Source organism: Lepisma saccharinum, chromosome 6, assembly GCF_977018435.1.
Source record: "Lepisma saccharinum chromosome 6, izLepSacc3.1, whole genome shotgun sequence".
Taxonomy (NCBI): Eukaryota; Metazoa; Arthropoda; class Insecta; order Zygentoma; family Lepismatidae; genus Lepisma; species Lepisma saccharinum.
Genome location: NC_139234.1, coordinates 33,608,581 through 33,622,743, shown reverse-complemented (window position 1 = coordinate 33,622,743; position 14,163 = coordinate 33,608,581). Strand labels below are relative to the sequence as shown.

General features: G+C 41.5%; 1 protein-coding gene across 1 annotated transcript; it reads left to right on the top strand.

Moving 5' to 3' along the window:
- The first annotated feature begins 9,746 nt into the window (after positions 1–9,746).
- Positions 9,747–13,884, top strand: LOC145989040 (uncharacterized). Its single transcript, XM_083124338.1, has 2 exons — positions 9,747–10,440; positions 13,745–13,884. Exons 1-2 carry the CDS (start codon positions 9,747–9,749, stop codon positions 13,882–13,884), a joined length of 834 nt encoding a protein of 277 aa, XP_082980464.1.
- Positions 13,885–14,163: the final 279 nt, after the last annotated feature.

Genomic DNA, 14,163 nt, shown 5'->3' with positions numbered 1-14,163 from the left:
CGTCTACCGGATCTGGAAAGTCAAACGAGAAAAAAAAAAGAACGGTGAGTTGCTTCCCGACAGCATCCGCTGTCTGATCGTAGGTCCTTCGGGATGTGGGAAAACGACACTGCTCGTGGACAATTTTCTCCTCGCACCGAATTGGTTAGATTGGAAGAACAGGCACCTGTACGTGTTCTCGAAAAGTTTGGAGCAATCCAAATACCAGCAACTGATGAAACTGTACGATGGTCTGGACATTGCAACGTTCGCCTCGGAAATAAAACCACTCGACGATTGTCGTGAAAATTCAGTTGTTGTGTTCGACGACGCCATCCTGGAAAATCAAAATGAAATTCGCAACTTTTTCACGCAAGGTCGTCACAAAGGAATGGATTGCTTCTACCTAGCTCAAACGTTTTCCAAAATTCCAAAACAGTTAGTACGCGACAACGCCAATTTCATATGTTTGTTTCGTCAAGATCACACCAACCTCAAGCACGCGTACGATGACTACGTAGGCGGAGACATGAACTACAATCAATTTTCGGAAGGCTGCTCTACTTGCTGGAACGGTGACGATTTCGGATTTGTGACGATCGACATGACGAGAAAACCCAACGATGGAAAATACAGAAACAAAATCAACGACTTTCTAAACGTTGCAACGTTGTGAGAAACGACGTATATAAATAACGTCATGACGAAACGAAAAATCGAAGACGAAAATCTCAAGCTTCGCGATTACCTCGCGAAACGCTTCAAAGGTTGGAAATCCGAGAATCGCGGATTCTACGAAGAGAAGAAACGTCAGGATCAACCTGTGATCGATGCCATCAGCAGTCTAGGTAAAGAAATTAAAAGTGTCACGGAACAAAATAAAAATTTGATTAATGAACTCGTACCGCTCGCAGCTAAAAGTTACGCCGTACCCACACCCATTTCGAGCATTCCTTCGACACCGTTCGAACTGAAGGATGCACCGACACGACGTCGAGCCATAGGTAGCACGTCTTCGGATAAAATCGAGTTGGGACCTTTGGCACGAGACTACCTGAGCACGGGGAAATTCGACAAGGATGAAGTGTTCGGATTGTATCCCAGCATGGAAACCAGCGAAGGCGGCGGTGTGGTGTGGAAGATTGGGAAATCGAAGGTGACCTTCGAAGGCAACGACATTAAAGTCAATTTAGGCGACAAGGATAGTTGGAACAGGTATCCGGGTACGGTGGGACTGTGGGAACTCGTCGCCAAAAAGCAGCCGAAAGATTACACCGACGAAGATTACCAGAGTTACAAGGAAATTCTGATCATGACGGATGCCTTGTACCAGAACAACGACGCCTCGCAGAATAGGGTGAAATCGAGCAGCGGCGAGAAGTACAGGAATCTCATCAAACCGATTTGGAACCAGGTCAAAACGGGTAGCGGCGTCAAACGCTACAACACGTTACCCAAAGAATTCGTTTGGGTGGACGACGTTAGGAAACTCGTGGACCGATTGTTGGTGATAGCCGGCGAAGAGAATGCAGGCAACCGTAATTTCTACAACGAGAAGGTTGGCATCGTGGACATGATCAGCACGAAACTTTCCAACTTCATCGTGAACGACGACAAGGGCATAGGTTACCTGATCAAAATCATCAACACGCTGCCTCCGAAATTTTGGAACGTGGCCGAAGGAAAAGGACTCGTGAACGACATCATCAACAAGTTACCTTTCGAGATGCATCTACCTGGCTACCAGTACTGCGGGCCGGGTACCAAACTCGAGAAAAGATTGGAGAGAGGAGACAAGGGTGTGAATCCGTTGGACGCCGCATGCAAAGATCACGACATCGCTTACAACACTACGCAGACGGATCTGGATGCACGTCACGAAGCAGACAGAAAGTTAGAGCACGCAGCTTTCGAAAGATTCGTGAGTAGAGACGCATCGTTGGGTGAACGGGTCGCCGCACTGGGCACCACCATCGCCATGAACACGAAACAAAAATTGGGGTGGGGTATATAAATAACATACAGTAAAAAAAAACAACATGGCTTGTATAACTGATTTGCCACCCGAGCTACTATCTAAAATATTCAAGAAAGTAGTAAACGGAGATGTTAATAAACTTGTAATCATAGCAAGAACAATGCCGGAATTTCGCATCCCTTGTGAAATGGTTCTCAAGGACCTTCTTCGGGAGATCAGCGGCTTGAGGTGCAGTGATCTCAACATTCTGCTTTCGGCTGCAGGGGAAAAATTGAACGATAGGTCGGACGAACTGTACGAGGCGATGCAGGGAAGAAGATGGTATACTGATGATTGGTACAAGTCTATGCAGGAGAAGGAAGATATCCTTACGCACATCCTCGCGTTCTCCGAAGCACGGACTTTCTTCCTCTGTTAAAAAATCTTCGATACAAATCGTGAAAAAAAAAACTTGATATATAAATAACACACATCGTGAAAAAAAAATAATCTTCGGTATATATAAATAACACACATCGTGAAAAACAATTAAATTTCTCTCTAACACTTTGAAATTTTTCTTGATATGGCGACCGAAAAAATAAGTGATCTCCAAGCATTAAAACAAATGCTAAATTTGTCAGTCGAGTATGTAAAAATTCAGGAATTGGAAGTCGACAAACCTTACACGATAACTTCCGGTTCAATCGTTTCTACCCAGTATGGTCCCAAGGTACGCCTGTTGCTCAACGCACAATACAGTCTATTTTTACCAGATCGATACGCTAACATGTTATCCGACGAGAAGCTATCTATTTTAATCGAGAACAAAACTCGAATCGTGTACAAGGGGACAAAGGAACTTCTTGGCAAGAAAACGAAGCACGTAATAGAATTTGTGTAACGACTGCGAGGCCTTGAAAATATATAAATAACATACCGTAAAAAAACTACACAAAAAAAAATCTCAGAATATATATATAAATAACATACCGTGAAAATAACACATAGAGCATCAACATGAAGCCCAAGGGTGTCGTGTACCAGATACCATACTCCAATCTTAAAAATCTAGGTGCCCTCGATGGGTTACTCACCAAGAAACAACGCGAGAAGAAACGTTCTTGCTTGTCGAAAGGACATGGAATGAAATTGCTGCTCAGCACACCTCAATTGAAAAGATTGCAGCGTTCGCGGAAACAGCAAAAAATCGGAGGTTTCATATTCAGCATCCCGGCCATCCTGGCAGCATTGGGGGCCGTTGGAAGTTTGGCCGGCGGAAGTGCCGCCATCGCGAAAACCGTCATCGACTCGAAGAAGAACAAAGCGGAATTGGAAGAACAGAAACGTCACAACCTGGCCATGGAGAAGAAGGGGAAAGGTATAACCAAAAAACAAAAAAGCAACCTCGATGCTTTGAAGAAATATAAAAAAAAGAAACAGAAGCACTCACCAACCGAGACATTGAATCTCTGATCGAACCGTTACAAATCAAACACTTCAGAGGAGTTTTCATGTCCGACTCGTTACCTTCAAGCGTGAAAAGAAGAGAATGCGGAGTAGTCAACTTGGACGGTCAAGAAAATCCAGGCACGCATTGGATATGTTACCACAAAAATAATGATAAAGCATTCGTTTTCGATTCTTTCGGAGGTGTTCCACCTACAAATTTAATTCATTATCTGAAAACGAGCAAAACCTCTATATACTACAACGACGAACGCATTCAAGATTTCGGAGACGTGAACTGCGGTCATCTCTGCCTCTCCGTGCTCGCGTTTCTCTCTAAAATAAATAACCCTACGATCGAGGATTTCCAGAAAGCATTGTGGAACCTCAAACAGCATCACTAGGATGGGCGTGTTCCATCTCACGAGCGAATCTTCAATCTTGAAACTCACGCTGCACGACGACATCGTCTATCCTAAATCCGTGGCTCTGCGTGCATTCTACAGCATGTACCTCATACCCAACGTCACCCAGCACAACAACAAAATTAGCGTCGGAAGCGAACACATCGTCGTCACGCCAGGACAATACAATCTTTCCACTTTGCAAGCTCAATTACCCAAAGGCACGTACCTTTCTCAAAATTCGGTCACGCACAGAGTGGAAATCCTATCCGCGACGGAGACCGTGGACCTGGGCACCATGGGAGAACTTTTAGGTTTCGAGAACAACACAAAACTCGAAGCTGGCATCAAGCACGTAGCAACCAACATTCCTAAATTTTTGGCCATAGAGACTCTGAATGTACACTGCAACGTGGCGGAAGGTATGATCACGAAATCCTCGGACGGATTGTTAGGAAGTCACAAGCAGACGGGAATCATAGCCACTTTCAAACCAAGTTCCGAGTTCATGGAACCGATCATCTACACGCCCTCTTCGCCGATCTATTTTCCAGTATGTCGCAACCGCATAGACGACATAGAGTTGGTGGTGACGAACGAGAAAGGAGACGTGGTGGATTTCGCAGGTGCCACTACGACGGCCATCGTGGAGATCAACATATAATAAATAACCATACATGTAAAATGGAGCAAATCGAAAGTTACGAATTGCAATCTTTCCCTCCCAACCGTCGCACGTTCGCCAATCTCAACGAAGCGAACAGAGAGATCGAATACGACGTGGACGTAGGCGACGGGTTCATTCATCCTCACAGAGCGGACCTCTACCTTCAATTCGACGTGGTGAAGAAGGAAAGCGGAGACGCGTTTCCTGCAGCAGCAAACTTGATACTCGTGGACAACTTCGTGCCTCACCTGTTCTCGCAGGTGGAGGTGAGGAAACACAACACCGTCATCGACAGAATAGATTATCCAGGCATCACGTCGACGGCAGTGGGAACCTTGAAATTATCCAAAACGGACGCAGCGTACTACCAGGCCGGGGGATTCGAAGCCGGGACCAAAATATCGACGAAAAGTCACACGGTGCTCTTTCCCATGCGTCTGCTGCCTGGATTCTTCTCGGACTACAAGGAGATCATGTGGAAGGGAGGACTGAGGGTCACGTTTCGAAGAGCGGCCAACGACAACGACGCACTGATGCGATACGCTACTTTAGGTCCGGACGGCACCACGCCGATAGCCAACACTCTACCCGAAGCAGCCAAGTGCGTCATCCAAAGCATGGAATTGAGAATGCCGGTGGTGGAATACGAAACGAACTACGCCCTCAAGTACAAAGCGGAGATCTTGAAAAGTCCGCATTTGCTGATTCACTTTCACGGTTACCAGTGCGTGCAGAAGATGGCGTCGGGAAGTCACATGGAATTCGACGTGACGACGCAGTTCAACAACATACAGTTCGACATGCCAGATTTCGTCGTAGTGCTCTTTCAGACCGGGAGGGACAAGAATCAGGAAAAAGATTCCAGCAAGTTCGACGACTGCAAGATCAAGAACGTTTATCTGAAGAATGGACGCAACGAAGTGTTCCCGCGCGAGAATTACAACCTCGACGTGACCAAAGACGATTACCTCAAACTTTACGAAGCTTACACGGCTTACAAACGCGTGACCGAGGGAAGCGTGGACATGTACTACACGCCCAGCGAATTCAAAGCCCGGAGACCCATGACCGTCATCAACACATCTAAGAGGAAGAAGGTTGTGGTCAACGATCGAACCAACATCAAGGTCGTCTGCGAGTTCCACGACGCCTTGCCCGAGGATACCCTATGCAGTGTCATCCTGATTGCAGAGAAGTCCTTCGCCTACGACGTGAAGAACGAGAGGGTCACGGAGCAGTTTTAAAATTCATAAAAAATTGCCACATACTAAAAATCAACATCCAACACATTTTAGGTTATATAAAATTTGTGAAAACCTTATAATACTGAAATATTAAAACAAACAGAGTCCCTTGTAGGTTAGTTCGGTGCGTAAATAAAAAAATGATAGGTTAAGTTATATCACTTAGGATCGTAAAAAAAATTAAAAAATCGTAAAAAAAAAAGGATAGGTTAACCCTGGGTCAGTCTGGTGAAAAGAAAATACATCATTAGTCTGGTGGGGTGTGAGGCACCCCAATACTTATTTTTATTTTGGGTAGTTTATTTATGATTACAAATACCTCACATTTGCCGAAAAAGCTTTCCTATTGTTACAAATAATTTCTGAAAGCAAAAATTAAAAAAGAAAAGACCACAAAGTTCAGTGACATTCAGTCAGGTTCACCGTTGTTTGCTTGTCCGTAACATTCTTTACGAAGAGAGAGTGCGTGTTCCAAACATAGAAATTTTGCACACTTTGCACAAGTGAACCTAGTCTTTCGATCTTTTGAACGTGGACAGATTACACATCGTCCTTGAGAACACTTTGGACCTGGAGCTGGAACGTCCTCTTCTGTATCTTGTCTTCTTTTCAGCTTCAGTTGTAGTTCCCTCGGAAGATTGCTGCTGGAAGCAGCCCGAAGGTTGCGGTGTTCTTCGATCAATTCAAACGCCAACTTTTTTAGAAACTTACGTCTTTGTATTTGCTTGTTGGTGTTACTCACAAATATAACCTGAGAATTGATGCCACTGATATTCAGTACAGCATAAAATACCGTCAAACGCCAACGTCTAGAGTTTCTAGAAACGTCGTACGTGGCACACATTTGATTCACTGTGTCAACACCACCCTTACACAAATTGTACGTGGTGATCATTTCTGGTTTTTGAAGATCGCCTGTTCTATCATCAATCCTGTCGTCATGATGCATAGCAGAAACGACAAGCACAATCATATTTTTTTGGGATAGTAGGAAACTAACGTTATATCTTTGGTGAAAGCAAAGATACTACTGTTCACTGTTCTTTTTGTGCCTTCAGTTAGCTCAGGTGGTATCTCTCTCTTGTTTTTCCTGTTGTACCAAGTAAGGTTAGGTTATGATCTTTCAATAGTTTATTGGCCAGTGGTATGCTGGTGAACCAATTATCTACTGTGACGTTTCTTCCAGAACCTGTTATTGGTGACACCATTCGCTCTACGACAGATTCCGGAGAATTGCTGATTTTGAACGGTCCATCAGGTTGTTTACCATCATATATTTCCAGGTTTTGCGAATAGAAGACTCTTGAATCTACGAGAGCAAAAATGTAATGCCATACTTGCCTGGCTTGTTGGGTAAGTATTGCCGAAAGGGACACCTACCTCTGAACTTTTCGAGTTGCTCGTCTATTGTTACATTTGCTCCAACAGAGTAATGTACTTTACACTGCTCAACGAAAGTTTCAAAAAAATCTCTTATCGGTGCAAGTTTATCAAATTGAGATCGCTCTGCTCTCGTAGATTTGTCGTCGAAACGGAGACAAGTAAGTAAGAATCGGAAGCGTTGCAACGTCATTGTACTCCAAAATATATCCATACCAGTACCATCTCTCGCCCACAAATCATCTAAATTTACTCTGTTTGCTTTATAAACACCTGCCATGTACAAAAGTCCAATTACCGCTTTTATTTATACTAATGACGTATTTTTTTACTTTATATTTCTCATGTTCACCATACTTTTGGGACGCATTGTCTATGAATTTGTTTGCGTTACTTACGATTTTCTGCAGTGTGTCGTCACTAAGAAATAACTGAAAGCATTCTGAAGGACTTTTGCAGTTCTTAGCCACACCTCGTTCACATGGGAGACGTGTTCTGATAGTATTACTCGCTCTTGTTCTTGTATTCGTACGTGGTGCTGACTTGCTCCACTTTGTGGTACCGTCCTTACCTACGTAAAAATTCTCATTTACACTATCGGTATTGTCTAAATCCGCATCTTCTCCAGAATCTGTGTTATGTTCATTTTCACTAGCATGGTCCGACCAACAATCACTACCCTCACCTCCCTCCACATCCGATTCCACTTCTTCGCATTCTTGTAACAATCGCCTAATACGTTCCACTGCAGAACCCATTGTTTGCAGAATACACAGACACTAGAAAAACAATAACAAATAAACTATTGGCTCTTTTCTGTATTTAGTCCGTACATAAAAACAGAACCGTGACTAGTCTGGCGGGGTATGTCAAACCCCAAAGCCAACAAATACGTGACAACAACTTAACAACTCCAGCACCTACAATTGCAAATACACTACAAACATCCACGATAAATACTTGCCAGGTACACGGATGGACAAAGTTCAGTGGTGCCAAATCGTTGAGAAATAAACTAATATAGTTCGACTGGGGTTTGTCACACCCCAACAGACTAACGCAGGGTTAAGTTGTATCACGTAAGATCGTGATATACCTACCAAGTATAAATAGAAAAAATAAGTGCAGTGAAAATTTGTACTAAAACATCGCTAAACGCTATAACATCGACAAAAAATTGTCAAAATATGTCAAAAACTTATATTCGATTGATAAAAAAAAAATACCTACAAAATATGATCCTCAAATGATGACGTTCAAACAGTGCATAAATAAAAAAAATGATAGGTTAAGTTATATCACTTAGGATCGTAAAAAAAATTAAATAATCGTAAAAAAAGGATAGGTTAAGTTGTATCACGTAAGATCATAATATACCTACCAAGTACGAGTGGAAAAAAAATGAGTATAGTGAAAATTTGTACTAAAACATCGCTAAACGCTAAAACATCGACAAAAAATTGTCAAAATATGTCAAAAAGTGATATTCAATTGATAAAAAAAGAGGATACCTACTAAGTACTGCGTTGAAACAACCCAATAGCACTACTGTCCTGTATTTTTTCGTATGTTACATAGCTTTATACAACGTTGTTTTGTGGCAAATAGCAGCTTCTTAGATACTCTGGTCAATGTTGAAGTCTACGTTTGGTATATAATCTAATGTGAAAGTCTACATTTAGTTTATAATCGTTATATTTGTACCTTGAATCACTGCCACAAAAGCTGTGAGCGCAATGCTTATCAAACGTGTTTTCAACACGCTCCGTCTGTGCTGCGAAACGTTTGTCGGAATCATGGCCGCGGGCGTGCTTTCGCGCAATGAATTGTGGGGGAAATTGTTCGTTGAATATCATCCATTGGCTTCACTGTAAGGTATTACCTCTATTGTAAAATGAAGAGTTCCCTGTCCAGGGTTTGGAAGCCACTACAAATACGCCACAGATCGCTTCCAGGCGCTGGTCGGGGAAGAATTTAACCCATGAAGCCTGGTGGTAGCTTTAAAGGAAAGGAGCCCATCCCCATGTACTATCGTTTTCTCCCGCGGTCGTAATTTGAGAGTGAAACATCAATCACATCTGCTAGTCGATTATTTTGTGTAGGGTAGACCAGGGCATTACGGATCACAGGGCATTATGGATCAATGTAAGGTTCACGTGACCTGCAAAGAAAACTGTTGCAGGCACGAACTTGAAAAATATAGCCGATCATGCTGCCATCTGTCCGCTTACTCGCTGCCTGTCTTTGTTCGCTGTGGCAGTTGGCGCGCGTCTGTAACAAGTGTTTGTTGTAAGCAAGTTGGTGGAGACGGTGCAGGAAAAGTACCCATTGTAAGTTTTGTTCGACGTTTAGTAAGGTTGCATTGTAGAAAGTAGGGGTTTAAGTGCTCTACAATTTAACATGTAATAAGGTAGGGTGTGTTTTTGCGATGTGCCAGTATGTCATATGACTAACCCTATTTGTTATTATTTAAATCGACATATGTCGAGAATATGCAAATCAGGGCATTACGGATCGGCCAAAACGGGGCAAAACGGATCTCCCACTTTCAGTACGTTTTACGTACCTTTACTTAACAGTATCTCTTCTAACACGACGCTTTCAATTTCCAGATGGTTCGCGATTATCAAAAGAAGTCCACCAGGAATTCGTGGTCTGTAGTAGGAATGTGTGAAGCTGTGCGTTTGGTGACATCCGGAGAAAAGACTATTCGCCAAGCTGCGGAACTTTGTGGTGTGCCATATACTTCATTGCAACGAAGAACATCTGGTGGATCAGATGACGTTGGTCGTCCTGGTGTAAAGCAAGTGTTTAGTGATGAGTTTGAGCAGGCTCTTTCTTCGAGATTGTGTGATTTAGCTCGAAGAGGTTTCGGGCTAACACCCAAAACTGCGCGAAGATACGTTTTCAAGTTTGCAGAGAAAGAGAACATACCGCATCCATTTAATAAAGAAAAAGGAACTGAAGGTGAAGACTGGTTCCGTGGATTTAAGAAACGCCACCCAGAACTCAACCTACGCAAACCACAAGGTCTCTCGCAGGCAAGAGGTATGGCTATGACAGATGCTAATGTTCAACAATTCTACGAGACATTACAGCAGATAATGACAGACTGTAACCTACAAAATCGTCCTGAATGCATCTACAACCAAGATGAAACAGGATTTCCTTTGAACAATCGCCCCCCGCTAGTAGTAGCGCAGAAAGACGCCCGTAATGTAGTGTCGATAACAAGTGCCGAAAGAGGAGAAAATGTAACTGTTCTGGTTTGTGCAAGTGCAACAGGAGTGTTTATTCCGCCATTTGTTATATTTAAAGGCATACGAAGGCATGATGAATTTCTTGATGATATGCCTCCAGGTACAGATTTTTGTATGACAGAATCCGGATGGGTGACAGAAGATGCTTTTCGACTGTGGCTTCAACATTTCCAGAAACACCGAGCTCCTGGAAAAGTTATTCTAATTATTGATGGACACCGTGCACACGTAGCACTTGACATTGCAGATACATGCCAAGAAAATAACATTGAATTGTTATTGCTTCCTCCTCACACCACACACATATTGCAACCTCTTGATGTCGTTGTTTTCAAACCCCTGAAATCGTATTATCACCAGTATGCAACTCAGTGGCAACACCAACACCATAATCGTACAATTAATAAATTTGTGTTTGGACATATTTTCGACAGAGCTTGGAGAGAGGCCGCAACAGTTGGGAATGGTGTCAAAGCATTTGAGACCACTGGAATCTTTCCACTAAACCGGCGTGCAATTCCAGCACACAAGTTAAATTTAATTGCTAATAGGGACAATTCAGATACAGCAACCAAGGATCAGTTTGATTTCTCATCGAGCAACACAGCAAGCTGCAGTAGAGAAAGCGGCGATGGCACACAAGAACAAGTTCGACAATTATTGCCATCCCCACAGAAAGTGATGTCTACACGAGTACAAAGACAGCGCCGAACAACATTGCACATTACATCTCCACAACACATTTCAACAATGAAGGCAAAACAAAAGACAAGCAAAGAAAAATTGATCCGTAATGCCCTGGTCTACCATATTTAGACTGGGCTTCAGAGATAGCCTAGGTAGCCTAGAATATACGCGCCTGCTACAAAGGGAAGTAAACTGTCTTTGAACCCCCCCCCCCCCAGTTTTGGCACCTTGCTTGAAACCCAATCGCCGCCACTGGTACACACACACATGAACACACGGGTTCGATACTCTGTGTGAAGGCACATGTTGGTTCGAATCCAATTTTAAACTGCAGGTTCAGTAACGATTATCACACCTCTTACATTTGGGTTATTTGAAAAGAACTTGCATGCAATATTTCAACATGAAACCACAGGAAACAAATCATTATTTTCACTATTTTGTATGTAGAGAATCTTTCCGTCCCCCCAAAAAAAACTATCCTATGGAATTTTAGAAACAAACATTTGCAAATAAAATTTACCTGCAAATTGTTGTTTAGAATTGTCAAGTTGCTGTAATGTAAGTATTGTATCTTTGTAATTTTATGTAACTCCATGGCTTTGAAAAACGATCAAATTTAACTTCTTAATATACCTAATTTTTATTTCTTGAAGGGATAAGTTTCTACGAAATGAAGTGATGGACAAAGAATCCGTAACACTAAATGTACATTTCAAGACACCAGGAAGGAGATTGATTGTAGTTAGAAATGTGTTAGATATCACAGGTATACTATAATCTTCTTTTAGCATTAGATTAGAAACCTTCCTTGTTAGAACATGCCTTTGTCCCAAATCAATATACAAACTGTCAACAACTTAATTACAGTATTTCACCGTATAATCGTGGAAGATTTTAAACCATTCTTTTTTACAAAAAAAGTAGTTTGAGTCTGCCTTTTTTGTTTATGTTCCGGTATTACCGGTACTTAAAAGTCATTTATTAAACTGGCTATAGTGCAAGATTAGGGTGTACGAAATAGTGGTGAATTATGGCCTAAAATTGAAAACGGTAGTCCAAATTGGCGACAATAATTTCTTCGTTGACAGCGAATATTTTTCCGATCTGAAAGAAAAGTTAACAGGTTAGTTGTTATTGATTTGTACATTATAGTCGAAATATTACACTTGAGAAAATTTACTTCAGCGTTGTGAAGTACGGACTAACAAAATGTAATCTTCTATGTCCGAAGATTCTGCATTGGTTTCGCTTTCTGATGCGACGATTACGCGATGAAAGGTTATGAACTAATTTGTGGACTGCAATAACAAGATGCGACCATTATGCAGTGGTAACGGCTATGCTGTGAAATACGATATTTTGCTATTTTTCGAATCTTTTTTCTACGTTTTTGGATACAAAGTGCACTAGCCATCATGTACAGGCTATCGTCTTGAATATTTCATATATATTGAAAATAATCTGAAAGAAATTTTTGCATCCACATTGTATAAACAAGTTGAACATCGGAAATTATAACCAGTCTAATATTCTAGTAAATCATTATTTGATAAATGAACTAATAACTGTTTACAAATGGTCATCTTCGCAACTTAATGCTGAGTAAAAGAACACAGTTATTTTATTCCATAACAAAGTTATGTAGGTACTTACAAGGAAGACTTTGCGACTTGCTATATCCTGTCCCAGTAACCTGTAGAGCGAGGCCGTGCATAACGGCCGGGAAGGGAAGAAAGCGAGTGGGCGCTGCTGTAAATGGCTTGTAGCTACAGCTATAGCTTGTAGTCCCCTGCATACTCATCTTTCCCTCCCACACCTTCATTGGTCGAGCCCTCACGAAGACTCGTTTTCGCTCCCTTGCTCCACAGATTCCTGGGATAGAATATAGTTGATGGCTACAAAATAATTTTAAGCCAAGATTTTCGGAGACTCGTAGCGGTAAACACAGGGACAGTTAACGTCCCATGTGCAAATTAGTGTGCTGAAAAATATATATACCTTCTCACATTAAAGCATCTAACATTTCTGGTTCAAAATATACCGCTTTGAATTCGCAGAATCAAGTTTGTTACACTCAGTGGCGACTTAGCAACGGCTTCTAAACGTAGATTTCAATTACTTTCTAAATCGAAGATCATTGAAACCATACAGAAGAAAATGTTCTGGGTTAGAATCCTGGCCCAGGCATCAGTGTTCCTTTGTAATTTTTTTCCTTCATAAAGTTCATTTATTCATTATTCATCACTAGTTAACTCCACGGCCGAGCAACTTGAATGGTATATTTTCGATCTCTTTGCCGAGGTTCAATTTCCGTATCCTAAAGACATGATGTAATGTCACGGGTTTGAATCTCGGCCTGGACATGGACTGGTTATAATTTCTTTCGTATATTGTGTAAGATTTCATGTAGTATATAAAAAATATTTCTTAATTAGATATTATACAAATATATATATGTTTTCCCATGGTAAATTACACCACAAAAATATATATGTTTTCCCATGGTAAATTACACCTCCAGCTTGCAAAATTTACATCTTCTACGACTTCTTCATATTTGTTGAATACGACATGTATAATGAAATACGTATCTTATGCAGTAGTACTATTAAACATATATTTTTAAATCTAAATTGCAGTTTTCCCTATTCGAAACGCGAGCATTTAAGAAACGTTTGTGTAAATGTAACCATTTCTCCTGTTCTTTTTTTCAGCATGGATTGGTGCAATTGTTTTCCTTGTCATGGGAGCCAGTTTAGGTAGCATCGTTGAGATTTTCTACACCATTGTCATCAGACCACTCTTCATTTACAACAAGCATAAACAAGAAGTAAAAGAAAGGTGGCGAATCTGAAGCAAATCAACATCAGTGTTCTCTTTGTTGAGAATATAACGGCTCGGCTTTATGATTATATATACAGGGTGAGTCACCTAAAATTACCACCGGAAATATTTCGTAAACAACAATAAATATTGAAGAACTGCTTTCGCAGATATAAAGGTATGAGAGGGGCTCATGAAATTAGTGGACACAATACGTTCAACTACGTAAAGAAATATGGTTTCCAACATAAACTTAGTTGTTTTTTTTAATGGACCTCCCATTTTATTATCAGCTCGAAAAAATCATTGA

Coding starts and splice junctions, on each gene's coding strand:
- LOC145989040 (XM_083124338.1), top strand. CDS start 9,747: ATGTGTGAAGCTGTGCGTTTGGTGACATCCGGAGAAAAGACTATTCGC. Junction 10,441..13,744: donor TCTTGATGATATGCCTCCAG/GTACAGATTTTT, acceptor TCTTTTTTTCAG/CATGGATTGGTGCAATTGTT.